The 27957-nt window shown below is 45.1% G+C and overlaps 5 protein-coding genes across 7 annotated transcripts in view; 4 read left to right on the top strand and 1 right to left on the bottom strand.

Moving 5' to 3' along the window:
• The first annotated feature begins 1653 nt into the window (after positions 1–1653).
• LOC6598006 (angiotensin-converting enzyme) lies at positions 1654–3974 on the top strand. Its single transcript, XM_002023195.2, has 7 exons — positions 1654–1708; positions 1777–2323; positions 2385–2748; positions 2814–3380; positions 3447–3587; positions 3656–3828; positions 3900–3974. The coding sequence occupies exons 1-7, from the start codon at positions 1670–1672 to the stop codon at positions 3914–3916; spliced, it is 1848 nt and encodes a 615-aa protein (XP_002023231.1). The 5' UTR covers positions 1654–1669; the 3' UTR covers positions 3917–3974.
• A 508-nt stretch (positions 3975–4482) lies between these two features.
• LOC113565453 (angiotensin-converting enzyme-like) lies at positions 4483–6428 on the top strand. Its single transcript, XM_026987475.1, is given in 5 exon segments — positions 4483–4490; positions 4639–5333; positions 5336–5444; positions 5503–6063; positions 6122–6428. Coding segments are annotated over 5 exon segments (1680 nt in total).
• A 792-nt stretch (positions 6429–7220) lies between these two features.
• LOC6598007 (acylphosphatase-1) lies at positions 7221–8459 on the top strand. Of its 2 annotated transcripts, XM_026987776.1 has the most exons (3): positions 7221–7686; positions 8162–8279; positions 8339–8459. In XM_026987776.1, exon 1 carries the CDS (start codon positions 7239–7241, stop codon positions 7587–7589), a length of 351 nt encoding a protein of 116 aa, XP_026843577.1. In that variant the 5' UTR covers positions 7221–7238; the 3' UTR covers positions 7590–7686; positions 8162–8279; positions 8339–8459. The 2 variants fall into 2 exon arrangements, with proteins under 2 accessions (XP_026843577.1, XP_002023232.1); XM_002023196.2 differs by lacking the exons at positions 8162–8279; positions 8339–8459 and adding an exon at positions 7744–7907.
• Positions 8460–9635: 1176 nt separating this feature from the next.
• The window catches only part of LOC6598008 (angiotensin-converting enzyme), a 49593-nt gene continuing 31271 nt past the window's right edge, over positions 9636–27957 (top strand). The window contains exons 1-7 of the mRNA XM_002023197.2: positions 9636–10120; positions 10198–10719; positions 11149–11307; positions 11367–11607; positions 11661–12385; positions 12448–12551; positions 12611–12709. Of these exons, the coding sequence (XP_002023233.1) occupies positions 9878–10120; positions 10198–10719; positions 11149–11307; positions 11367–11607; positions 11661–12385; positions 12448–12551; positions 12611–12709 (2093 nt within the window). The 5' untranslated portion in view covers positions 9636–9877. The remainder of the gene's footprint in view (positions 10121–10197; positions 10720–11148; positions 11308–11366; positions 11608–11660; positions 12386–12447; positions 12552–12610; positions 12710–27957) is intronic.
• LOC6598009 (proline-rich protein 4) lies at positions 16378–18210 on the bottom strand. 2 transcript variants are annotated; one of them, XM_002023198.2, is made up of 4 exons: positions 18202–18210; positions 17438–17914; positions 16783–17376; positions 16378–16684 (listed from the first exon to the last, which is right to left on the bottom strand). In XM_002023198.2, the coding sequence occupies exons 1-4, from the start codon at positions 18202–18204 to the stop codon at positions 16679–16681; spliced, it is 1080 nt and encodes a 359-aa protein (XP_002023234.2). In that variant the 5' UTR covers positions 18205–18210; the 3' UTR covers positions 16378–16678. The 2 variants fall into 2 exon arrangements, with proteins under 2 accessions (XP_002023234.2, XP_026843329.1); XM_026987528.1 differs by lacking the exon at positions 16378–16684 and having other exon boundaries at positions 16732–17376.

Raw genomic sequence — 27957 nt, 5'->3', positions numbered from 1 at the left:
CGTCTGTCCGTCCGTCCGTCTGTCCGTCTGTCCGTCTGTCCGTCCCCTTCAGCACCTAATGCTCAAAGACTATAAGAGCTAGAGCAACGATGTTTTGGATCCAGACTTCTGTGATATGTCACTGCTACAAAAATATTTCAAAACTTTGCCCCGCCCACTTCCGCCCCCACAAAGGGCGAAAATCTGTGGCATCCACAATTTTAAAGATACGAGAAAACCAAAAACGCAGAATCGTAGAGAATGACGATATCTTTTAGACTGCGGAATCTGAATTGGATCGTATTATTATTATAGCCAGCATCAAGAAAACAATTTCATTTTTTCTCGCCCTGTCTCTCTCTAACACACACGTAGCATAGGCGGCTTTGCTTAGAGTAAAACATTAGCGCCTAGATCTCAGAGACTATAAAAGCTAGAGCAACCAAATTTGGTATCCACACTCCTAATATATCGGACCGAGACGAGTTTGTTTCAAAATTTCGTCACACCCCCTTCCGCCCCCGCAAAGGATGCAGATCTGGGGATATTCATAAATCTCAGAGACTATTAAAGCTAGAGTAACCAAATTTGGTATCCGCACTCCTGTTAGATCTCACTATAAAACGTATATCTCAAAATTTCGCCCCACCCCCTTCCGCCCACACAAAGGACGAAAATCTGTTGCATCCACAATATTGCAAAATCGAGTAAACTAAAAACGCAGAATCATAGACAATGACCATATCTATCCGGTTGCCGAATCTGGATCAGATCGGATCATTTTTGTAGCCAAAAGCAAGAAATCAATTTTTAGTGGCTACGCAGCGCCCGACGTCACGCTCAGACTGATTTTCTGTCTCTCTCGCACGCACTCTTTGTCGTGTCGTTTAATATTAGCGGCGTCTGCCGGAGGAGAGCCATACTGACTTAGTATCGGGTATAACTGTAGAGTTGCGGTGTCCGCAGCAACTCACAACGTTCCCCCTCGTTTTTATTTTATTCGGTTGAATAACTAATCATCTTGTGATTGCGTCTATCTTTTTTAATCCTCATTCGGTATTTGATAATTGGGGTGCCAGCGAAGAAAATATGCCAGGAATATCCGTAATTCCCGAGAGCCTCGGGGCCACTACGTGGTTCCAAGCCATAATACGCTGCGATAAACTGGCTTAGGACAATATTTACCAAAAGTCATTCGTATGGACGTTAAAAAATTGAAGAATATCTTACATTTGCGGTAGCTAGCCCACTTATCGGGGATAATAACGATCTTTGTATCGGTACTCGTGTGTCGGTTTATTGGCTTATTAATATTAGGACTGTGAATCGAATCTAATTTGAATTAATCAGAGTATGACGGGTTTATTTTAGAACTTCACCGCAAATTGCTTTCATAATTTCACACATATTTTATTTTTTTTTTCTGGTGTAAATTGATTTTGTAAATTCAAGTACGAGTACAAGTGGAACTAATCAACAATCGCGATCCTATCGCGGTGATACTTGAGTTGCCACTGCAAATCTGTTAGTGCTACCAAATCCTTTCAATAGATATATTATACATTACACGATTCGCATAGCTCAGGTACGTCATCTGAATGGCACAACATCCCATCAAAATGGAATCGTTTATAATCTAAATAAAAAAATTTTGACTTAACTTCTGTAGGCGAGCGCTTTGCAGAACAAGATGAGAGTATTCCTCGTAGACCTGCTGGCTACGTTGGCGGTGAGTCGATATCAACATCTTGACAAATAGATTCAATGGCTATATTTTGGTAAACATTCTCTGGTTAGCTCGCGCAAGCCCTGGTGAAGGAGGAGATTCAGGCCAAAGAGTATTTGGAGAATCTGAACAAGGAGTTGGCCAAGCGCACCAACGTGCAAACAGAGGCTGCCTGGGCTTATGCCTCGAACATAAACGATGAGAACGAAAAGAAAAAAATAGAGATATCTGCTGAGTTGGCAAAATTCAGGAGGGAGATTTCGAGCGATTTACAGAAGTTCCAGTGGCGCAGTTACCAGTCGGAGGATATCAAGAGACAGTTCAAGGCCCTGACCGAACTCGGATATGGCGCCTTGCCCGAGGCTGAATTTGCTGATTTCCTGGAAACCGTATCCGCCATGGCGTCGAACTTTGCCAAAGTAAAGGTCTGCGACTACAAGGACAAGTTAAAATGCGATCTGGCCCTGGAGCCAGAGATAGAAGAGATCATCAGCAAGAGCCGGGACCACGAGGAGCTCAAGTACTACTGGCGCGAGTTCTACGACAAGGCAGGCACGGCCGTGCGCTCCAATTTCGAGCGCTATGTGGAGCTGGTCAATAAGGCTGCCAAACTGAATAGTACGCGGAAACTGGCTGGAGATTCCTCAGAAATCATTTTCACACTTGTCCCTTCTCTCAGATTTCACCTCTGGCGCGGAGTTCTGGTTGGATGAGTACGAGGACGACACCATCGAACAGCAGTTGGATAACATCTTCGCCGAAATCCGCCCGCTCTACGGGCAGATCCATGGTTATGTGCGCTACCGCCTGAGGAAGTATTACGGCAACGATGTGGTCTCTGAGAACGGACCCATTCCCATGCATCTTCTCGGCAACATGTGGGCGCAGGAATGGTCTGAGATCGCGGACATTGTTTCTCCCTTCCCCGAAAAGCCACTGGTGGATGTTACCGAAGAAATGGAGAAACAAGGGTACACCCCCCTCAAGATGTTCCAAATGGCCGATGACTTTTTCACCTCGATGAACCTCACCAAATTGCCGAAGTAAGATTGAAGATTGCTATAATTCCATGTTGAGCCTGGATCCAAATCTATTTGATCTACAATAGGGATTTCTGGGACAAGTCTATCATCGAGAAGCCCACGGATGGTCGCGACTTGATATGCCATGCCAGCGCCTGGAATTTGTACATCAAGGACGATGTGCGCATCAAGCAGTGCACCCGCGTCACCCAGGAACAGCTGTTCACAGTCCACCACGAGGTGGGTCATATTCAGTATGCCCTGCAGTATCAGCACCTGCCCTTCGTGTATTTGGCCGGGGCTAATCCTGGCTTCCATGAAGCCGTTGGGGATGTGGTCTCCCTGTCCGTTTCTACGCCCAAGCATCTGAAAAGGATCGGCCTGCTGTCGAACTATGTTCGCGATGACGAGGCCCGCATCAAACAGCTATTCTTCACGGCTCTGGAGAAGATCGTGTTCCTGCCGTTTGCTTTCACAATGGACAAGTACCGATGGGCGCTGTTCCGCGGGGAGGTCGAGAAGGCAAACTGGAACTGTGAGTTCTGGAAGTTGCGTGAGCAGTATTCCGGCATCGAGCCTCCGGTTGTGCGCAGCGAGAAGGACTTCGACCCCCCTGCCAAATATCACATATCTGCCGATACCGACTATGTTAGGTTTGTTTGGTCATCTCTCGATGATGATGAGCTTCAGTTGTGACGTAATTTGGTGGTTTCTCGCAGGTACCTGATCTCCTTCATCATCCAGTTCCAGTTCTACAAGTCCGCCTGCATTAAGGCTGGCCAATACGATGCCAACAATGCGGAGCTGCCCCTTGACAACTGTGATATCTACGGCAGTGCAGCAGCAGGCGAAGCCTTCCAGTAAGGGCTGCTCTCAAATAAGTTACATTGTTTTCTAATCCATGGGGATCCTTTTGTCCACTCCACAGTAACATGCTCTCTATGGGTGCCTCCAAGCCCTGGCCCGATGCACTGGAGGCCTTCAACGGGGAGCGCATCATGAGTGGCAAGGCCATTGCCGAATACTTCGAACCCCTTCGCGTCTGGCTGGAGGCGGAGAACATCAAGGACAGTGTTCACATCGGCTGGACCGCTTCAGATAGTAAGTTATATACTCCCGATCCACTATTGAACTCTCGAATAATCCATTACTTTTCTCCCCCTTTACTTCAGAGTGTGTGGCCTCTTAAATAAAGTACCTTCTGTTCTCACACAGTTCATTGCTCAATAAAGTTTATAATTGCCTTACCAGTTTTAAATTATTTATACGAACGAGTTTTTAAGAGTTTCTACATTCAAATGTTTGTATACCCTCGTAACACAGAGAGTGCACGTCGAATTGGTAGGTATGCTTTTTGCGTAAAATCAAATTCTCATTCTAGTACAAGCGTATCTAATACAAGGATGGATTGGCTTCGTTGGTCGAAAACACTCAAGCTAAGTTAGTTTATTCCTCGTACACATCTCGCCTCAGTCAGCCAAAAGCTGAGCACAGGGAACACTGGCACAGTGTCATACCCGCTCCGTGCTCCACTTGATTATAATTAAAAATTGGCTACTGGGTGCTCAGCCAATAGTCGACTGGGCTTCTGGCCATGGCCTCTGTCGTCGGCCTCCGTTGGTTAGTTGGTATCGAGAGCTGCGCCGGCGCAGAACGTCTGAAAAAGTTTGCGAAGGTTGGATATTGTGCCGGGAATTTAAATGAGCGACAACTGAGTTGCGAAAGTAAATTTGTACGAGTAGAAAGTGTGGGACTATGGGGAGGTTGTTGGTGGTTTTGGTGAGTCCAAGCGCCGTTGAAGTGTTGCCCAAAGGAGATGATTTCAACATGACATCCCTTCCATTCAGATCTTTGTAGGCTTTGTCCTGCCTAGTTCCTCGACTGACTCTACTTTGACTACCTTCCTCGTAGAGGCCAACCAACAACTGGACGGCTGGAAATAGCGGACGAAAAGCTGCTGAACTACCTAAAATCTCTGATGCCTCATCTGGCAAAGTTCAAGCGTTTGAAGTTGGGGGATGCCAGCCAGAAGAGGCAGCTGGAGAGGATACCGAGGCTGGGCTACAATGCCTTGGATGGCATGGAGCTCGCTCAAGTTTATGCGCTCGCCTCCAACATGAGCGACAGCTACCGCAACGTCCTACTATGCGCTTATAAGCAGCCAGGGAATTGCACTTTGCGGCTAATACCAGAGGTTCAGGCAATAGTCCAGGAGAGCCGTGACCTGGATGAGATCGAGTACTACTGGTATGAGTGGCGAAAGCAGACTGGACTGGCCACTCGGGATCAGTTTGTGGCCTTCATGGAGTTGTATAAGAAGACCGCCCAACTTAATGGATATCCGCGGGCCCAAGATTATTGGTTCCGATCGCTGGAGATGGGCGGAGCGCAGACCATGTCATTGCTGGATCGGCTGATGGCTGGACTGAGGCCGTTGTTCCTTCAGTTCCACGCTCATGTTAGGGGTTCCTTGAGAAAGATGCACGGAGAACGGTTGGTGCCCCGGGGCAGACCGTATCCACAGCATCTGGCCGAGGTCTTCATAGGAAACGCCTTTAGACGGGTTCGTGCCGAGTGGTATGTGGACTTACCATCGCCCCCCATCGGCTGGCAAATATCACCCAAGACCTCCATCGTCGCGGGTTGAGCACTACGCAGAGAGTGTTCTGGAATGTGGCCGAGTACTTTAGGGGACTTGGTCTGCCATTGCTGGAAAGGTAATTCCGATAAAACAGATATTCTCCAGCAAGGAATTTTCAAAGTGATCTCTTCCAGCTCCCTTTGGACAAATGCTCAGGTCGTGGCTGCTGATGATGACGACCGTTGCTGGCACAAGGTCTGGCGGTATTACACCCTTCCCATAACCAACTTCACCTACTGTCCCCTAAATGACGAGGAGCGTTTCCTCAATATGTTTGAGGCCCAGAGTGATCTTTATTACAACCGAGCTGCCTCCGGCCAGCCAACCCTGTTGCGCGATGAACCCTTTCCCAGCTTCGGCGATGCCATTGGCAAGTGCTTCTCCCTGGCGGCCACCTCTCCACGCTACCTTCAGAAGTTGGGCTTGCTGCAGGAGGGAAAGTGGCTCGAGTTGCCCGCTCGACTGAACCGCTTGTATGTGCACGGTCTGCGTGTGGTCTTCCTGCTGCCCGTCTTCTATGTCCTCGATCGCTATCGTGTGGAGGTCCTAAGTGGACACATCCGAGCGGACGACAACGAGGCCTACTGGCGACTGACGGAACATTACACGGGAGCGGCAGCCCCTCGGAAACGCAGTAACGAACAGTTTGACGTCCCAGCCAAGTTGCTTATGGAGGTGGATGACCAGTATGCCAGGTTGAAAGCCTATGTGGAGAATCTCCTAGCAAATGTCTTGATCAATTATCCCTTTCAGCAACATCCTGAGCACCGTTCTACAGTTTCAGCTGCTCAAGCATTACTGCACATCGACGCTTCAGTTCGGAAAGGATAACCCTAGGAAAGCTTTGGATCTCTGCGATATTTCCGACCAGCGTCAGATCGGTGCCAGTCTACAGCGTGCCATGGCCCTAGGCTCATCCGTGCCCTACAGTGACGTCCTGCAGGAGTTGGTGGGTGAGCCGGAGATCAATATTGATGGGTTGTTGGCCTACTTCAAGCCCCTACACGATTGGTTGGTGCAGCAGAATCAGCTACAAAATCTGGATGTGGGTTGGGCATAGAACACATAGTATTAAAAGAAAAAATGAATTTTTTGTTTCTGAAATTCCATAAGGTTACAAAAATCAGAGTGAAACCATCGAAAATTGGGGCGTTGACTGTCAAGAGTAATGTGTTGTTGAGCCTTTGTATACGCATATCTCGGGAAAATGTTTCACTTTGGGGAAATAGGTCCTTCCCCATACTATTCTAGGGCTAGACGGTAATTGGGAAATATAGTTTATATCCGTATTTTTGGTGCCCTTCTCGTACCTGAAAGTAGGGAACAGGATGTTTTTTTACCTACTATTGAATCTTTTTCGTTTACAACGCTTCTGTTTAACAGCATTTTTATTTTTCGATGAAGATTATGAATGGTTGGGAATTTCCAACTCAGCCTGTAAGTATGCCTTTTATTGTACAGTAGAATTCATGTCAAATTCATGTGGAAATGTAATTGAAGATGTGACCTTTCGAGACAATTTAATCGTTGGAAACTAGGGTTCCTAGAATTATCCCAAAAATAATTTAAGTTTAAGGATTCGAGAACATGACTATAGACGATGGGCATAGATGCCGAATTATTAGTTGCATACAATTCAACATCAAATTAAAATGCTAAAGAAATCGAAAACTTTGTGAAGGATTCTTTAAAGTTATCATCTATGAATCGTGCCGTCCTTCATCGAAATACGCTTAAAGTTTCAGTATTTAAACGCACCTTGCTCTCTGATTTTAAAATCAACTTATTACTCAAAATAAAAATGGAATATCAAATAAATGAATGAATACAAAATTCAAAATTGAATGTCGTGTTTCGGTACCGCTAAAACATGTTTACCGACGGTGTCTTCTCGTGCGAGTTCGAGGTATATGGTAAGGTCCAAGGCGTCTATTTCCGGCATCATGCCATGATCAAGGCCAAGACCATGGGACTTCGGGGCTGGTGCATGAACACGGCAAAAGGCACTGTCAGGGGCTACATGGAGGGGCGGCTTCCCGAGATCGACGTGATGAAGGAGTGGCTGAAAAACACGGGCAGTCCCGAGTCGAATGTCGAGAGGGTGAAGTTCAGTAGGCCACGTGAGAAGGAAGGATATGGCTTTCCCAATTTCCACGTCAGAGCCGATGGCTATGCAGAGACTCCAGTTCCAAAAAAAAACAAAAGAGTCCGACTATATTGAGTCAACCCCAAAACCAAAAGAATATTAGCATTAAAGAGCATCTCAAATGGAAGATTTCTGGGCCTGGGATCTCATCAGCTCGATCTGGACTTACCCGGTAAATATTTGCAATGATGATAAACTCGTAAATAGAGCCTTCCATTGTCTTAAAAAGATACCGGAAAGAGTCTAAAACAAAGGCACAACACAGGCGTGCAACTATAATTAAAATGCACTTGATTATGATGACTCTCAGAGGCTCTTCACTCGACAGCCACTCATTAGAACCGAACAAATAACTATAGCTAAGGAATAAAAATAAAAATAAATATTAACTGCAGTACGTGCTTGGAGTGCGTCACTCTAAGCGCTCTTCGCTTTGCCGGGCATTGGGTATTGAGTTACACTAATTATTCATTCGTGTAAATTAATTATTTACGGACAGTTGACAGCCAATACTACAATATTTTCCCACGGTTCGACTAGTCCAGAACTTCTGTAAGATCTGGTATGGACGGGAGTTGAGAGAGCCATGCCTGACCTTGACTCTCAATTAGCTTTTTCCCCCAAAAAAAATTGTGCCTTTATTTCAGGTAAGAATATATCACTGAGCAGCCAACCACATCATAAATCTGGCTAATATTTATGAGCTCATATCCGAGACAGATAGACTTTGCAGATCCCAATCTAATTACAGACTGAATCGCACATGTGGGTACATATGTATGTATATTTGTATATGTGTATAGTATATATAGGTACATTCATAGCATGCATTCGCATCTGGACGCCACTGGGATAGCAATCAAGCAATCAATCAGCATGCCAACTCATTCACTGTACTCGGGTGGCCAGTCACCAAGCACCAGCTATCACCTCTACGGATTGCTCTCTCCTTGTGCATACTCATGTATCTGTAAGTTTTCTGTGAGTCAGAACTTTGATCACTAGATCACTGGGTCAGGCCCGACTGAAAATATTCCACATTCCAAAAATAAGGGTGGTAGTTGTTAACAAGCAAACTAGATGAATAAACCAGGAATTAATGCCCGAAGCTTAAACTTCTCCAACAAAATATGTATCGTTATTACGCGACTATGATACGTTCAGGATTCAGACCCTGTGTTTTGGGTAGGGTGTTATTTGGAGTTTAATTGATATTTTGTGTCGCCCTGTTGCTAGTCGAAGGCCAAACAGATGCCAAACGCATTAGTTCTAGAGAACACATACCCATCATCCCAAACATTTTCCACATTTCGCTGGGTCAAGAGCGACAATCAAGAAATTCCACAAATGCGGGTGGCGGCGCTGCCTTGTGGAACGCATGCGCAACATCAGCGCCAGCTGCGGCGAATAGCCGATCAGCAACAAATTTGCCTCGCTCTACGGGTCACTGATTTGCATTCAGGTGCTTTAGGCCGGCCACAGCAAATAGGGGGAAGATTAGTGTTAAATTGGATGGGGGTGGCGGTGACTGTTGCTCAATGAGGGTCTGAGCTATCGTTAGCTTACTTAGCACAGATAACCAGCGACTCACGTTGAGTGACTTCTGGATGTCCCCACCGACAGAAACAGAAACAGCAACAAAAACAGAAACTCACTCAATCGTTATGTACTTTCTCACAGTCGCTGGGGCTTGGCTTGGGGCTACAAGTACGAGTACCAGTACGGGTATTATGCGGTTAAGCTTTTCGACTGATAAGTGCCCTCACCCTCCCTTATAATTGCCAACATGCATGCACAACACAGATACACACGCATACAGGTGCCTCATTGTTGTTCACAAGCTTATGGATGATTTGATTGTACGAGTAGTTGTTGCTGCAGCAGAGAGACGTCGACAGAAGCAACATCGCCGGAGACCGAGTCCCAGTGCTAATTGCGATTATCTCACACGAAAATATATAGAAACATCTGACGACAGCGCCGGCAGCGACGCTGGCTGCAGCTGGGACTGCGCTCAAATTTGAATTCATTTTCGAGTTGGAAAAAAGTAACAAAGTAATTTCGAATAATATTCTTACCGTCTAGTCAGTAGAGTTTTAGACGCGATCGTTCCATGACGTTACGTGGGCGGTACGAGATCTTGTGCTCTGTCAAAGGGAGAGAAAAAAGTGTCCCAAAGAGTGAAAGCTATTGTGTCTCACAGATCACTTTTTCGATCAGTAAAGTTCTTTGACACTTACAGGCATGGTCTAAGAAAATCTTGTGATTGCAATTAAAGTACTTAATTGCTTGTGAAAGATTTAATAAGTGAGCTGTCAGTCCCGACCTTGGCAGTGTGAAATATAGATTTTAAGATAAGCATAATGCACGGTGTTTTGCCCACATGCTCTTTTTGGCTTTGCCTTTGTCTTGGCCTAGCCTGGGCCAGTCCACAGCTTAATCTGCCGACCCCACAGCCGGAGATCTCCTACAATGGCTACACCCCCAACGTGGCTACGACGCCCGCCCAGTTGAGGGCGGATCGTAATCGCGACCAACGCTACGGGCCGCCCTATGCGGACGATGTCGGCGGGGGAGCCGCGGATGACGGATCCGATGACTTTAGGGTGTGTTTTTACTTTCAGGCTAGGCTTTCCCTTGGCTCATTGGTATGCCCATTAACCCGGTGATCTCTCGCTTGCAGTACGGCCAGACCTATGACGAACGCATGAGAATAGGCTATGCCTATCCCTCGCCGCGTGTGAACTTCAGCGAGCACCCTGACTCACCCTTCAGCGCGGATGCCAATCAGTATGCCAACCACAACTACGGTCCGATCTCCAGCACCACCGATCGCAACTCTGGAATTGATCCCAACGCCAACGGCCGATACTCGGATGTCCCCTACTCCACTCCAGACAACAGGAACTACAACCCCAACGACCAGTACAACTATAATAACAATCCCAATGTGGATTTTGTGGGGGTGAACAACCGGAATCGCTTCGAGAACCCCTTCCTGTCCAACCAGGACCGCTTCAACCTCAATCAGGGCTACCTGGAGCGGCAGCGGTACCAACAGGACCGTCGCTACCAGCAGGAGCTGGAGAAGCTGCGCACTCTGTTGGTGGAATCCGATCAGAAGGGCTCCCTGGAGTGCATGGCCAACGTGGCGGCCCAGTGGAATTTCGAGACAAACGTAAACGATTTTACACAGACGGAAGCGGTGAGTAGTCTCGGGTAAACCTCGAGCAAGTACAGCTCGTACTCTAACTCTTACTCGTACTCGTACTCGTAATTGTGGTTGAACGGCACGCGATCTTCGTGGTGGTGGTGCACCTTTTTCCCATGTACCTAAGGCTGGCTGGCTTGTGTTCGCAGTTTTCGTACAGACCACAGACACACACAGAAAAGTCAAAAAAGTTGCGTTCTGAAGGTCGAGTTGCCTTGTCAGATTCCCAGGCAGACATGCCAATGTCAAAGAGTTCTCATACTACAGTATGAGAGTTTTTGCAATCGTGAAAAGTTGTACGAGTATGTACTTATCGGTGCTGGAGGTAGACATATGAGCGGCCCTAATGTTTTACTTTAGTGAAGACCAAGCTACGAAAGTCCTTCTACTAAAATGTAACCTCTTCTCATTCTCACCCCCCAGCTTAATGCTCAACAACGCTATGTGGAGTTCCAGCGAATCACGGCGGAACAGTCGAAGCGCATTAACAAGGACCTCATCTTTGATCGCCGCCTCTACAGACAACTGATGTTGCAGTCTGAAGTGGGGCCCAACGCTCTGCCCTTGGACGTTCTAGACAGGGTGAGAGCTCCGTGCATTTAGCCAATGATCCCATATTTTTAAAGCTCTTGTTCCTATAGTACAATCGCCTGTTGAATGAAATGCTTTTCCTATACAACAGCGCCAGTGTCTGCGCCTACCAGCAGCCATTCCAGTGCGACCTGCACTACATACCACACCTCAAGGACATCATGGCCAAGAGTAGGGATTGGGATGAGCTACAGCACACGTGGGTGGAGTATCACCGAAAAGCCGGACGTGGAATGCGCGACAGCTACGAGCAGCTCATTGATGTAATGCAGGAGGTGGCCTATGTGAACAGTGAGTTCGAAATGCACACTTTCCTAGTCGGTCTCACAGCTCTGCTCTTGTAGATGTGACCAATGGCGGCGAGTACTGGTACCTGGCTTACGAGTCGGGCAACTTTCGCCAGGATATGGATATTGTGTGGGAGCAAATCCGTCCGCTGTATGAGGCTCTGCACGCCTATGTGCGAAGGAAGCTTAGGGATTACTATGGACCGGACCGCATTAACCGCATAGCCCCCATTCCTTCTCACATTCTGGGCAACATGTTCGGCCAGTCGTGGTCGAATGTCCTCGACATACTCATTCCGTATCCAGGTCGCAAGTTGATTGATGTCACACCCCGCATGGTTGAGCAGGGATACACTCCGCAGCTGATGTTCCAGCTGGCCGAGGAGTTTTTCACCTCCATCAACATGTCCGCCGTCGGACCGGAGTTCTATCGGAACTCGGTATTGGAACAGCCCCTGGACAGGAGGGTGCTGTGCGAACCCTCGGCCTGGGACTTCTGCAATCGTCACGATTTTCGTGTCAAAATCTGCACCGACATCAATCAGCGGAGTCTGATCAGCGTGCACCACGAGATGGCTCACATTCAGTACTTCCTTCAATACCGTCATCTGCCCAAGGTCTTCCGGAATGGTGCCAATCCGGCCTTCCATCAAGCTGTGGGCGATGCCATCGGGCTGGCCGTGTCCACTCCAAAGCATTTGCAGACATTGGGCCTACTTCAACGATCATTGGATGAGTCCAGCTATGACATTAACTACCTCTTTACTATGGCCATTGACAAGGTACGAGTGATTCGAAAGACAGATTCTTTGAGCTCCAATATGATAACGAAACTATCTCCCAGGTGGCCTTTCTGCCCTTTGCCTTGTCTTTGGATAACTGGCGCTACGACGTCTTCAGCGGAAATGCGAACAAGCGAACTATGAACTGCCATTACTGGAATATGAGGTGAGTGTGGAGCAGTTTGGAAAGTATCCCACGCTTATATGCATTTTCCCTACACTTAGGGAAAAGTATTCTGGTATCAAGCCGCCTGTCCTGCGATCTGAGAAGGACTTCGATTTGGGTGCCAAGTACCATATACCGGCAAATATTCCGTACATCAAGTAAGTGCTGAAAGTTCTTATGATTTCTTTAACCAATCCTTGGATTGCATAATTATTGGCAAGCATTTCTCTAAGTTAATTATTTGCCACATAACCAGGGCAATTAGAGCCCGACTATGGCATGTTATTAATTTTGCTATTTCTGATTACAATTCACACACGATTTCAAACATTTTCCGTCAAATTGCCGGCGATTACGCGCTGCGATCGCTGGATCGCTGGATCGGCGAACCGGCCGTGGAGTTGGCCCACTAACATCACATAATGACCAGCACATACTCATACAAAAAACTCGTGTGTGTGGCTTGGTGGAAAATGAAATTAAAATGAAACTCACACTAAAGCTGAAGCTGAAAACTCACATGTCTGCAATGTTTCCCGCATTCACTTTCCACTTGGCTGCTGCCGCCGAACCAAGCGGGACTCGACCGGGTTTCGGCTGGCCGTCATTTGAATAGGCCGAGACGAAAACTGTTGCGAAAATCTAGACAACACACGATATGTCCATCAACTGTGCAGGCTTTGGTGCCGAATGCCGGGTGCCTAACTCCAGCCGCTGACCCATTTAATTATAAATGTCTCGAATTTGCCTTTGTCGCGTCAATGCAATTTGCTTATGGCGATGTCAATGGCTGGCTTAGTTTGGACTGAATATACTGAAAAAACTACTCCGAAGGCTAGATAGAAAAACATGCAGCTGAGACTGGTAGCATGCAATTCCATTAATATGTTCACTTCGCCTCTTGGTCTCTCGTAATGCTGAATAGTTTTAAAATAGTTCAGTCTGGACTCCAATTTGATTTGAATTTGATTCAGCGGCTTGGCACCTCTTTCAAGGCGACTAACAAATACCCATTTAAATAAGGCTCAGCATTTGGTTGAATAAATAATAGCTTCGTAGTTTTCCAAGTACCTTGACATGCTTCTGTTTCGTTAGGACGCTGATATTGGCCAAATATTATCATGGCTTTGCTTCAGAACCCATGCAGAATGGCATTCAGAACTACGGGTTAAATGTGTACTCTATTGAAAGTGAAGTTTAATTAACTGCGAGTCCGATTCTCCACCAGAGCCATTATCCAGATTTTTATGGCAGCCATTCTTTTGGCATTAGCCGCACGCTTCTGTGGAATAGGGGCGGCTGGGACGGAGGATTACAGCACCAGTTCAGGCTCTGTGTTGGCGATTATTTATTGCATAATCAATAAACTGCAAGCGCTACAGTTACATAAACAAAGGCTACCAGAAACAACTGGCCGCCGAGAGAGTTCGCCTCAATATGGTAATAAAACGGAGCTGCGGCACAGCTCTCGACGCGATGGTTTTTGTTTTCCTTTTGCATGGGGCTCCAGCTGGTCGACGGGGCTCTAATGCTCAAATATCGGTTAGCAGCACATGTCCTACAAACCAACTGAGGAAAAACGTGATAAATCCATGTCCCACTTTATTTAACCCACTCTGCAAATTGCAGCGGCTTCAATGAAGCCGAAAATGCAAATTGAAACCCAATCTTTGTGGTCGATGCAACAACCCGGGTCGGCCACAGGCAGCGAAACCGCACTAAAAAGCGCATACGTACATACTCGTTGTATACTATATACATATACGAGTAATCGTGCATAAAAGTCCGAGCAAAAGCAAAACAGCGCACTGCTGGTGCTAATAAAAAGTAATGCCCACACCGCACAGTAAACGCTAGGAAGTGGACGCCAGTGCAGCCGGAGACGTAGTCGGGCCCAATGCCGGCTAACTCTGGGCATTGGCTGTGGCTGTGGCAGGGGCTGCGGTTGCGGCATGAAGAGCGAAATGATACGAACGAGTATAGTGTGGAAAATGTAATAAACATGTTGAGCTGTCTCCGCTGCCTCCTTCACTACTCCTGCCTCCTGGCCGGCTGTCTGTCGGTGGGCGAGACACTTTGAATATGCAATTATGGATGCAAGGCGATGTTTACCTCATTTGAAAATTAGATAAGACATTTATGGGCAATGAACGGGTGAACGACTTGATTTTGGGTCTTCGTCTGCCATGCTTGGTTGCTTGGTTGCTTGGTTTTTTGTGAGGGGAGTGCAGTAGACTGTCTGGGAGTGTGTGGGGTTAGAAAGTGAATCCATTCTCCCTATCAAAACAACTGGAGAATGTAGCCATGAATTGTACTTTTATGAACAGGCTGTGGGTGAACAGTGTCTGGAAACTCAGTTGAAAATATTTCACTTAAATTTTACTAGTAATCATGGGAATCAGGGGAAAAATTTAATAATTTACTTAGTTTGATTTATCCACTGCAATAAAAATAATACGCGGATCCGCATCTCTTATAGAGAGGTAATTTTGGTCTATTTGTTGTTCAAAAATTCACTATATTGCTCGCAGTGTGTTATTTTAAGTCGATTGTTTGAAGCTAGGGTTCTGCGATGCTGAGAGTGCAGTTGCTTTTGAGAGATGGGCCACACCACTTTTACGTAGATGAATTCGCTGTTTGACGTTTCGATATGGAAATAGATTCTACTGAAAACCCGACATATATAAATAATGTATAATAAACCATTCAATGAAACCTTCTTTGTCTTTTGTTGACGAATTTCCCGCAAATTATTGTATCCAAATAAATTGATCAATCCGAATATCACAAATCACAAAGAAAAAAAACTTCTTTTGAAACTGAATGTCAATTAATGATTGAAAACTGTAATATAATTTTGCGAATTTATTACAATTCTGAAAAGAAGGTTTACTCTTCTCTCTAGTCTTTACTGTAGAACCATTACCATTTCTGCCCTGTATTATTTTTTGGTTTCACTGGGATAAGAGTTAGTTTGCTGGTTTGCCAAAGGATTGATTAAACAAAAAAGAAAATATTAAGATAAACAATGTTTTCGTTTTGATCACTTGGTTTTGTCGTTTTATTGTGTAATGTTCATCAGCTTCATTTAGTATGAGAATTTTTTGTTTTTACAGAGACAAAAATATTTGGTAAATTAAGTACTTTTTATAAATCCGTTTCGTCTGCTTTTCACTACAAGCAAAATTACATATATGTATGTGTGTATAGATGTAGAAGTATTACAAACTAGGGAGCGAAAATATTAAAACACTAATACAATACGTTCGTTAAAAACTGACTTAAATAGGCGCTTGCAGGACGCAGGCGACTGCGCTCCGCCCGACGTCTCCTTATCGAACTACAAACTTAACGCTAGCAGAAGTCTTATCACACGCTTACAACGCTGGGACGCTGCACACAACTGAATGATCGCTGATGATCGCTGGGAACCGGGTGCACGAGTCGTGGGACCAGAGCAGAGCAGAAGAAGGAGGAGCCGCGGCTGGAGGACAAAACAGCAGCAGCAACCACATCAAGATGCACCCAGGTGGACAGTCCGATCCAAGAATCCACAGCACCAGTACAACATCCATTGGATCCTAGAGAGAGATCTCCCTACGAGATCCAAGTGTCTGTGTCTGTCTGACCGTGTCTTGGGAGGGAAAGGGGTTCTAGTTGTTCTTGGTTTCGATTTCGATTTCGTTCTCGTTGTGTGGGCTGTGCGGCCCAAATGTGTCGCTCAGAAGTCTATAACTAAAGTTCATTTAACAATTCTCTCGTACATTTCTCACGGGTATTTTCGTCAACGTTTTATGGTTTGCTTTGTTTGTTTCTGTGTGGTATGTTGTATGTTTATGTTTAAGTTTATGGCTTAGAGCTAGAAGAGAGTTCGGTCTGTAAAACTAAGTTCGTCTGTTTCTCGTCTAATTTTCTCTGAATCTCAATCATCGTTTATCACGTTCTGCATAGCAAGTATTAATCAGTTGATCAGGGGAATGGAGTGGAACGGGAATGATATGGAATGGAGTGGATGGTATGGTAGTGTTTCGTATCTTTTGGAAAGGGACTTGGAATGTCGGTTCGAAGTTCGGAAGTTTGGATAATTACGACTGCTATTCCATTCATTACCGGTGCGCTTGCGCTTTTCAATGCTGCAAAAAAAAGATAGAGATAGAAAGAAAGAGTTCATTTCACCAATTTAGTAACCGTGATATGAATGATAGTCATGATAAGAAAAATCATGCTCCACCTCGGGCTCATGTTCCTCGATGGGATGTGAGTGCGATGAATGGTGATAGATGGGGGCGTGGTGGTGGTCCTCCTCGATGTGCTTGTGGATGAACTCGGGCTCCTTGTAGCTAATGTGCTTCTCATGGTACTCGGGCACGTGCTTCTCGATATGGACATGGACGGGCTTCTCCACGGGAATTTTCACCGGGTACGGAACGTGTTTCTCATGCTTGACTGGCACCTCCTTGATCACTGGGTAGGGGGCGGGGACATGAACCTTGACCTCATAGGGCACAGGCTTCTCGACATGCACTGGCACCGGACGATCATAGGGGACATGGACAGGAACTGGCACCTTCTTGATAACTGGCACGGCCACTGGCTTGTCCACGTAGTGGGGGACTGGCTTGTCAATATAGTGGGGCACGGGCTTGTCAACTGGCACCTTCACGGGGTAGTGGACAACCTTCTCGACAGGATAGGGTTTGTCGACGTGCACGTGCTTCTCCACATTATAGTGCACAATCTTCTCAACAGGATACGGTGCTGGGACGTGGACCTTAACCGGCACGTGAACCTTCTTCTCGACTGGGTAAGGGGCTGGCACGTGAACCTACAAGGATATCGTTCGCTTAGGGGCATCGCTTGATGGGCGGATTATCAGTTTAGTTTACCTTTACTGGGACTGGGCGATCGTACGGCACATGGACGGCGTAAGGAACCTTTTTCTCAACTGGATATGGCGCTGCGACTTCATAAGGTACCTTCACGATCTCCTTGACTTCGTAGGGAATGTGCTTGATCACTGGATAGGGCTTTGGAACCTTGACCTTAACGGGCACGTGGATGTGCTTCTCCACGGGGACATGCACGATCTTTTCAATGGGCACGGGCACCGGCACCTTCTTGATCACCGTCAGTGTCTTCTCCTCGTGGATGGGGAAGTGTGGCACATGATGGTGATGGTGATGGTAATCCTCGTAGTGATGCAGGCCGCGCTTGGACTTTGTAGTGTCTTCGCTGGCAGCAGCCTCGGCCGGCTTGGCCTCGGGCTCAGCCTTCTTCTCGTCGGCAGCGGAGCTCTTCTCGCCCTCAGCGTTGGCGTAGCAGGTGGCCAATAGAAGGACCAAAGCCAGCGTTGTCGCTGTGCACTGCAGGATTAAGGAGTACCATTAAAGAATAAGCCTCAACTAGGTTGCTTTGTTTTTGAAAATAGCACTGATCGTTAATGCGTATGGAAAAGTTCGATCAAGGAGCGATCTGCGATCATAGATTGGCTTGAATCACTTCCTTAGTTGTTAACTGATTTAGTTGTACGAAAACAGTCGTGTCATTGTTTGTTCTTTGTCACTGATCCATTTTGTTGATTTTTTCTCTATTTTGAGTCTTTTTTACCACTTTTTCACAGTACACTTTGATCCTCGCATCGAATACATACCATCAACTTCATGTTGCCAAGGTTTATCCTTCGATGGTGGGAATGGAAATCCGTATTCCCTGATTGGGTGGCACGCGACTTGCCACGAACGTCGTAGGGGGCGATTTAGAAGGCGAGAACTGATCCCGTCAGTCGCACGATCAATTTGGAACAGTATCGAGGAGGATTTATCTTATATTGGTTTCGACTCTACACGCTCCGAACCACTTTGGACTGTTGAACGGTTAACGGTTTAATGATGCCAACTGCAGCGCCTGCGCTCACTTTTATAGTTGAATCCGGAGCCAGCGAGTGAATGAATGCACGAAGCGAATGCGCGACTACCAAGCCGAAGAGTAGACAACGGCAGACAACAACCACAGCCACAGCCACAGCGACAGGTACAACAAACACATCAGCCGCTGCGAGCAGCAGTAATAATAATCGCAATAGCCCAAAACACATGCGGTGCGGCGAATGGTGAATGGTGGGTATTTGTGGCTGTGTGGTTGTCTGCCTCTGCTTTTGGTGGTCCGCTCGGCTCGTTGGATCTTGGAGGCGCGAAGTCGACGCAGCCAAGCGGCAAATGCAGCGCCAGCTCCGGCTTAAGAAAATCAAAAATAAGATTGCAATATCAGGTGGCGACCGAGGATCGGGGAGAGGGGTCTTTGATGAGGCAGTGGTACGAGTAGACGAGGGTCTATAGATGCGTGCCATTTTGCTGTTTAATTCGACTACCGTCAGCTGCCGTTTCTTCTCGGTGGTTGTGCTGCTGCTGTTGTTGCTGGAAGTCAATGCACGTAAAAAGCTTGAGAAACCACAAAGCACAAGCAACCGGCACCACAATTTCTTGTTGGTAATTGAATAATACCCAAGTGGATCCGCGGCCGTCGAGCCACATTCAAGTCGCCTTTTGGTGATGAGGCTTTGTTTCAATGTTGTTTTTATGTTAATCGGAGATGATTATGTGCTTGTTACTGATGGTCTTATACGGCTTTTCACTGACTGGAGATGGTTCTTTGACTATTCGACGAAAAGTGTTTGCAATGCCTCGGTCAGCGTGTGGAATGATTCACTAATTGTACTTCCTTTTAAAAAGCAGTACTTATTTTCAGTATCAATTTTGTACATTTTTTATATCCATTAGATTTGTCAAATTGTCCAAAGGTATTGGCATTCGATGGTTGAATCTATTCTTCCAATATTTTAATATCTTTAATTATTTTTATCAGGAAGCTGGACACAAACCAACATTAAACGAATTTCTAACTCAATAATCAATGGAATACAAAAATATATTATTACAATTAATACTCGTATTCCAATTGGAATTTTTTCCTTTCCCTTAACCATTCTGGAAAATGTTTCTCCAAATTGTATGCTCCACTAATCCTTGTGAGTCTTTAAGCTCTTTTACTCCGCTTCCTTCTCTTTTGTTGCCCCTTTCTTTCTGGTAGTGGAGGCAGACTTTCCCCTTCCTCAAGTATCCACTGACAAGCCTCTGACTGCCACTTTGCTTCCTTTTACTTTTTTGGTCCCGCACAAAGCCTACCCCCGCTCACTTGACCAGGACTGGCACGAGCCCGGCCCGATATTCCTGGGCCAGTTTCCGCAGGTGAAGGTAAGGGAGGGAAGCTAGTCGCGAGGGGAGTGTGTCAGTCGGTCATTTGGTTGTGTCATTGCTCCACTTGAGAGTGGGGCCGCAGACGGTCGTCAACCATAACCTAAGACAAGGCGGGTCTGTGTCTCGATTCCACGTCTCCATTTCATTCCACATTCAGCAATTGACACCACCACGGTCCAGTCGTCTCCCCAGTCCGGTCTGGTCTTACTTCGATTGCCTTCCTCGTTATTATGTCAATGGGTCTTCAGTCAGCTGCGGCTTGGCACACATGTGGAGTCCGTATAGAGATATGTAGATGTAGATATGTACTAGTATATTTGTTAGTACGAGTACAATCCAAGACTTGTTACGGCGGCGAATATTTTCTCGCTTTCGTTGCATGCATGCAACTTTCGATTTCGTTTCGTTTCGATTCGCGTTTGTTGCATGTCTTGACCACATTGTTCGATTCACATTTCCCCAGCCAGTCCAGCCAGAAAGAGTTTGGCGAAAGAGAGACAGAGATGGAAAGAGAGCGAGCAGAGAGTGTTGGAAGCTGCCGTTAGATGCTCCAGCTATTGATGATTATGTCATATGTTTGTCGGGATGGTTTGTTCGTGGGGCGACTACTGCCTGGGAGATGATTTTGACTTCATTGTCTCGCCTCATCATAATCAGTTGAAGTGCAATTACTTCCTTGACTTAATTACCACAAATGACAAAATAACACCAGTACACCCTTCTTGGCCTCCTTCTTTGTGTCTTTACATTTAAAAATTATCTCTCGACTGAGGCCTGTCTTCTTCTATGGCGATAATCAGGCTGCAGCTCATTTGGTACATTGTCTGCGGCCTGACCTTGCCGTATTTGGCGATAAACCAAGCTTTACACAAATACACAAATATACTTCTTCTGTGGAAGACAATTGGTGCGGGGCCGCTTTATGCGTCAACAAAAGTGTCAAAGTTTAACCAGCTGTCGATTGATCATCAGCATTGTGGCGGATGATTACGATTTGCATTTTTTCTTTGCTCGCTGCCTGATTTGGGTAACAATTTATTGTCCGCTCCGCTGTCTCCCGAGCATTCCATTCCATTCCGTTCCCATTTTGCGTCGCACAGCGTTTGATGTTGATGTCTCAAATCTTGGACGCCTTCCAACAATATATAGAGCTGTTACCCATGTGGGCAAAACTGACAGTTATGACATTTTATGTGCCATTTACAAAAGTATCTTCAAGTTTGTTGCCGCCTTTACACCGCTGGAAGGTTGTTGCTGTTACTTGCCGTGCTGTATAACTGTTTTCGGGTCTCGGGTCTGGGTGGTTTCACCGTTTCACATTTTGTTCACCATTTAGACGGGGGCACTACAGGGTTCATTGCATTACTGGTCAAGGTCGCTGCCGCTTGGGTCTGAAAAGTGGCCCAGCACAGCAAAAGTAGCCAACGGAAAAGGCTATGTATATGGTGGGAAAAAACCCTACAAGTCGGTTGAAAGTTTGCAGAGGTGGCAGAAAGTGGCAGAGGAAAGGGGGAAGGATACATTTCAGAAATGAGCAAATATTTACGACTTACAAATATTCAGTGCTGTATGCAGATTAATCAATAGATGAATCGAAACAGAAAGTGAATCTCCTTGACACGAGTGTTACATGCTATTGAAAGGGAAACCCCCCATATCAAGGCCAAGTCTCGGCTGACCACCCGATATGTTCATTAGGAAAACAAACCCAACTCACTGTCGGAACTCTTAACTATCCACATGATCTCCCGGCAGCCTGAAAAGACCCTTCCAATGAACTTGCAGACATGTAAAATGCAATGCAATAAAAGTGCCCCACAGTGGGGGAAGTGCGATCAGCTCTACCTTTCAGCTCTCCTCTCCACGTTGAACGCAGTAATTAGAGCCCGATCCGAGCTTACGGTCTGATCTTTACGCATCTCTCGGATGATAAGCAATACAAAACAAAACAAGAAATAATCAGAAAACGAAAGGAAAAGAGGTCAATGCCAAAAGCATTTGAACTCTTGGTGCTTGAGTGTGGTGTGGTTGGTTTATGGCACTTTTTTGGAGTGGAAATTGTTTAGGAGTTTATTATCCGAAAAATGAAGTCGCGATTTGGTCACATTGTCACGCGCCGTTGAACGCTTCGGCTGCGCTCAATTAGGCCAAAGCAAAAAAAAGAAAAATATATAAAATATACATATATTTACAATAGGTATGTATCTATGTATGTAGGGTAGGTTATGAAAAGCTACCCGCTCGCCATGAGATGCAATTAATCAGGTTTGCGGCTTCAAGTCTCTTTTTCGGGGACGGGGATCAAGCTAAACCGATGAATAAGGAAGTCGAAGCTAAGTTGAGCCTTCGACTTCGACTGCGACCCACCTGCGAGTTTATGCAGATTTTTGCCAGAGAGCCAGAAAAACCAGTCAAGGGAAAACTATTTATTAGCGTAATAATTCTGCCTTTGGCCAGTTTCGAGCTGCTCACAGCTGCGAGGGGCGTGATCAGGTTTCTCCACCGAAAGACTTAGTTGACCCATTGACTTAGTCAAAAATATTGCACAGGCCGCAAAAGTGTTTATGAAATATTATGAGGAAAATCCGCTGGCTGTCGTCACTTTTGCAACGGAAATTATTTTAAATATAGACTTCACTTTCGGTTTCGCTTTGGACTTCTACAATCCGTCTTTGTTTTTCTGTTCATAATTACAACAACACCCAAAGCCAAAACAAAGTTGGCAATCAAATGCCAGCCCCTAGTTAATGTTGGTGTAAATTGCGTAAATTCTGTACAAATTATGCTCTAACGTGGCCTATGGTACTGCGAGTATGACTATAGTGGGCAGACATTCGTCCTCGTCCAAGCAATTTATAAATTGTTGGCGTGTTCGCTTTACATTCGTAAAGTCTATTTAACAAAGCTCTTGGCTTTGCTGCCTCCCGAGTCGCACTGAGCTCAAGTTGTGTATGAAATGTATGGCCAAGCGAGAGGTGTTGCAGAAATAGCAGCAGAACAGCTGATATCTTTCGAAAAGAGCCAAATTCTGTATTTCGTATCACTAGGTGCCATGTGCATAGGTCCACTAAAAGATAATATCCAAATTTTCAAAAAAATTATATAAAATACAAATATCAAATTTCAAATATATAAATAGATAAATGTATGTATAATTTTATTCTTTAAAAACTCCACTCGAGCCCCTCGCTCAGTATATACATACAATATAGAGCGTAGCGCAATTAGGCAGCAGCAAATGTCTACAAACTAACCAAAAAACGAGGGGGAACGTTGTGAGTTGCTGCGGACACCGCAACTCTACGGTTATACCCGATACTAAGTCAGTATGGCTCTCCTCCAGCAGGCGGCGTCTAATATTAATCGACACGACAAAGAGTGCGTGCGAGAGAGACAGAAAATCAGTCTGAGCGTGACGTCACGCGCTGCGTAGCCACTGCAAATTGATTTGTTTCCTTTGGCTATAAAAATGATCTGATCTGATTCAGATTCAGCAATCTGATAGATATGGTCGTTATCTATGATTCTGCGTTTTTAGTTTTCTCAAATCTGCAATATTGTGGATGCAACAGATTTTCGTCCTTTGTGGGGGCGGATGGGGGTGGGGCGAAATTCTGAGATATACGTTTTATAGTGACATCTTAAAGGAGTGTGTGCAACAAATTTGGTTACTCTAGCCTTAATAGTCTCTGAGATTTGTGGTTGCCTCAGATTTTCGTCCTTTGCGGGGGCGGAAGGGGGTGTGGCGAAATTTGGACAGGAAACGGTCAAGGTCCGATATCACAGGAGTGTGGATACCAAATTTGGTTGCTCTGGCTTTTATAGGTTCTGAGATCCTTGAACTCATATTTTGCAATTGGCAAAACCGACCATGAAACCTGTGTGTTAGAGTGAGACAGAGCGAGAAAGAGTGAAATTGTTTTCGTGATTCTGGCTGTAATAATTATACGATCTGGTTCAGATTTTGCACTCTAGAAGATATAGTCATCTTCTACGATTCTGCGTTCTTAGTTTTCTCGTATCGTCGAAATTGTGGATGCCACAGATTTTCGCCCTTTGTGGGGGCGGAAGTGGGCGGGGCAAAGTTTTGAAATATTTTTGGAGCAGTGACATATCACAGAAGTCTGGATCCAAAATATCGTTGCTCTAGCTCTTATAGTCTTTGAGCATTAGGCGCTGAAGGGGACGGACAGACGGACGGACGGACAGACAGACATGGCTCAATCGACTCGGCTATTGATGCTGATCAAGAATATATATACTTTATAGGGTCGGAAACGATTCCTTCTGGACGTTACACACATCCACTTTTACCACAAATCTAATATACCCCAATACTCATTTTGAGTATCGGGTATAAAAACAAACGAGGGGGAACGTTGTGAGTTGCTGCGGACACCGCAACTCTACAGTTATACCCGATACTAAGTCAGTATGGCTCTCCTCCGGCAGACGCCGCTAATATTAAACGACACGACAAAGAGTGCGTGCGAGAGAGACAGAAAATCAGTCTGAGCGTGACGTCGGGCGCTGCGTAGCCACTAAAAATTGATTTCTTGCTTTTGGCTACAAAAATGATCCGATCTGATCCAGATTCGGCAACCGGATAGATATGGTCATTGTCTATGATTCTGCGTTTTTAGTTTACTCGATTTTGCAATATTGTGGATGCAACAGATTTTCGTCCTTTGTGTGGGCGGAAGGGGGTGGGGCGAAATTTTGAGATATACGTTTTATAGTGAGATCTAACAGGAGTGCGGATACCAAATTTGGTTACTCTAGCCTTAATAGTCTCTGAGATTTATGAATATCCCCAGATCTGCATCCTTTGCGGGGGCGGAAGGGGGTGTGGCGAAATTTTGAAACAAACTCGTCTCGGTCCGATATATTAGGAGTGTGGATACCAAATTTGGTTGCTCTAGCTTTTATAGTCTCTGAGATCTAGGCGCTAATGTTTTACTCTAAGCAAAGCCGCCTATGCTACGTGTGTGTTAGAGAGAGACAGGGCGAGAAAAAATGAAATTGTTTTCTTGATGCTGGCTATAATAATAATACGATCCAATTCAGATTCCGCAGTCTAAAAGATATCGTCATTCTCTACGATTCTGCGTTTTTGGTTTTCTCGTATCTTTAAAATTGTGGATGCCACAGATTTTCGCCCTTTGTGGGGGCGGAAGTGGGCGGGGCAAAGTTTTGAAATATTTTTGTAGCAGTGACATATCACAGAAGTCTGGATCCAAAACATCGTTGCTCTAGCTCTAATAGTCTTTGAGCATTAGGCGCTGAAGGGGACGGACAGACGGACAGACGGACGGACGGACAGACGGACAGACAGACATGGCTCAATCGACTCGGCTATTGATGCTGATCAAGAATATATATACTTTATGGGGTCGGAAACGATTCCTTCTGGACGTTACACACATACACTTTTACCACAAATCTAATATACCCCAATACTCATTTTGAGTATCGGGTATAAAAACCACAATTAAGGAAAAATTAAAAATTTAGTCATTTCCAAGACGTAACGGTAGAAGCGAACGAAAATACATACCAAGTAAATTACAAAATTCAATTCTGATTTTCCGAAAGCTGTAAACCAAATAATAATTTCCAACTCTGTATATCTTGCTTTTCCAAAATAATATTTCAAAGAAAATAAGGGAGAATTAGAGAGAAAGGACAATAAAAGCACGTTTGCATTAACATTTAATGTCATACTAAATTCGAAGAAAGCTGAGAGTTCAATGCTGCCGTTCGAGCATAATCAAATTGAACGGAGTAGGTTGTTGGGGAGTGGTTAATGCAAATTAATTATATTATATATTATATATAATATATTCCAAGGAGGATATTTTTTAATAATGTAGACAATATAACGTATTTGGTTGTTTTAATAGTTATCTAATTAATCAAATCTACTCCAGAGAAAATGTAAATGGGGCTTGTAATATAATAACGTATGTTTTAGAATATGAATTTCTTATACGTCGGATTACCGAGCAATTGACAAATCTGAAAATGACTCCTTTCGCAGCAATTCATATGATTAATAAAGATCAAAGTATTAACTTTGTGCCTTGTTACATAAGATTTTCGTTTCGGTATAAAGCATTATCCAAGTACATCCCCACCCCAAACACAAGAGTTACTTACTTGCAACGCTTCCCCGTCTCCGACTTTTCCAACTGCAATTGTTGCAAGTTTCAGCTGTCCTCCCATATTTGGCATAGTTTATAAATACTCGTACTCGTACGAGTATTCTCTATGATAAATGTTAAAAAATTATCCAGACATGTTTCTATTTATCTGCCAGGCGCTATCGCTCTGCTGGTTGCTTATTTCGCTTTTTTGGATTGTTGAAATGTTGCAACTTACATATTTGAGTTTGGAAAATTTCTTTGCAGCCGAAATGTTGCGGCGAAAGAAATTGCAAGTCAATTACCATTAGACGGTTTGCATGGCGCCATGACGCAATCGCCACATGAGGCAGCGGTGGCATGGCAGCGGTGGCATGGCAGCAGAGAAACGTGGCAACAAATACAATAACAGATAGCAAAGTCGACGTCATCACCATATCGCTAATTGATTGCGTCTGCTACGGCTGTTGTGCCTGTTGTTTCTTGTTGCTGTTGTTGCATTCACTTTGCTGGTTTTTGGGTCGCGCCATTCTCCATTGCCACATGCCGCACGCTCAGATACTCATACGAGTATCTACGTTGAGCACTTGCGTAGTTTCGCGGGTTAGGACAAGATCAATGTTGCTGATGTTGGTCAATTTGTGCAAGCAGGTTCTCCCGAAGCAAAAGACTAAGGCAACGAACTTGAAATGCGTGCCCGCTCCTTCTGGACTGTTTGTCATTGAAATTGATTGAACCGATAAACGATGCTGGCAACCAGAGATAGCACTCCCCCTTTTATAAGATAACTGTTGCATCATTTTGACTGACTTGTTTTCCATTTCATTTTTAGCAAATTGCCTGATTTTTTCTGGTCTTAAGTGGTTGCAAAATTATGTGAGAAATTGCAGAGAAGAGAGTGGAGAGTGAAGTGAACCGATTGGGGCTTGAGGCAGGTCCAGTTCATTCGTGCAATACGTTTTAGCTGTTTATATAGCTTAGCGCTCCTAACTGTTAAAGGCTTACTGGTCCTATTTGATTTAAGGAAATGTTTTAAATGTACATACATTTCGTTTGCTTTCCTGAATTTACCTTTGTATACCCGATACTCAAAATGAGTATTGGGGTATATTAGATTTGTGGTAAAAGTGGATGTGTGTAACGTCCAGAAGGAATCGTTTCCGACCCTATAAAGTATATATATTCTTGATCAGCATCAATATCCGAGTCGATTGAGCCCTGTCTGTCTGTCCGTCCGTCCGTCTGTCCGTCTGTCCGTCCCCTTCAGCGCCTAGTGCTCAAAGACTATAAGAGCTAGAGCAACGATGTTTTGGATCCAGACTTCTGTGATATGTCACTGCTACAAAAACATTTCAAAACTTTGCCCCGCCCACTTCCGCCCCCACAAAGGGCGAAAATCTGTGGCATCCACAATTTTAAAGATACGAGAAAACCAAAAACGCAGAATCGTAGAGAATGACGATATCTTTTAGACTGCGGAATCTGAATTGGATCGTATTATTGTTATAGCCAGCATCAAGAAAACAATTTCATTTTTTCTCGCCCTGTCTCTCTCTAACACACACGTAGCATAGGCGGCTTTGCTTAGAGTAAAACATTAGCGCCTAGATCTCAGAGACTATAAAAGCTAGAGTAACCAAATTTGGTATCCACACTCCTAATATATCAGACCGAGACGAGTTTGTTTCAAAATTTCGCTACACCCCCTTCCGCCCCCGCAAAGGATGCAAATCTGGGGATATTCACAAATCTCAGAGACTATTATGGCTAGAGTAACCAAATTTAGTATCCGCACTCCTGTTAGATCTCACTATAAAACGTATATCTCAAAATTTCGCCCCACCCCCTTCCGCCCACACAAAGAACGAAAATCTGTTGAATCAACAATATTGCACATTCGAGAAAACTAAAAACGCAGAATCATAAATAATGACCATATCTATCAGGTTGCTGAATCTGGATCAGATCAGATCATTTTTATAGCCAAAAGGAACAAATCAATTTGCAGTG

Source organism: Drosophila persimilis, unplaced genomic scaffold (assembly GCF_003286085.1).
Source record: "Drosophila persimilis strain 14011-0111.01,24,50 unplaced genomic scaffold, DperRS2 tig00000124-arrow-pilon, whole genome shotgun sequence".
Classification (NCBI taxonomy): domain Eukaryota; kingdom Metazoa; phylum Arthropoda; class Insecta; order Diptera; family Drosophilidae; genus Drosophila; species Drosophila persimilis.
The sequence above is the reverse complement of the archived record's forward strand: the minus strand, read 5'-3'. Positions and strand labels throughout refer to the sequence as shown.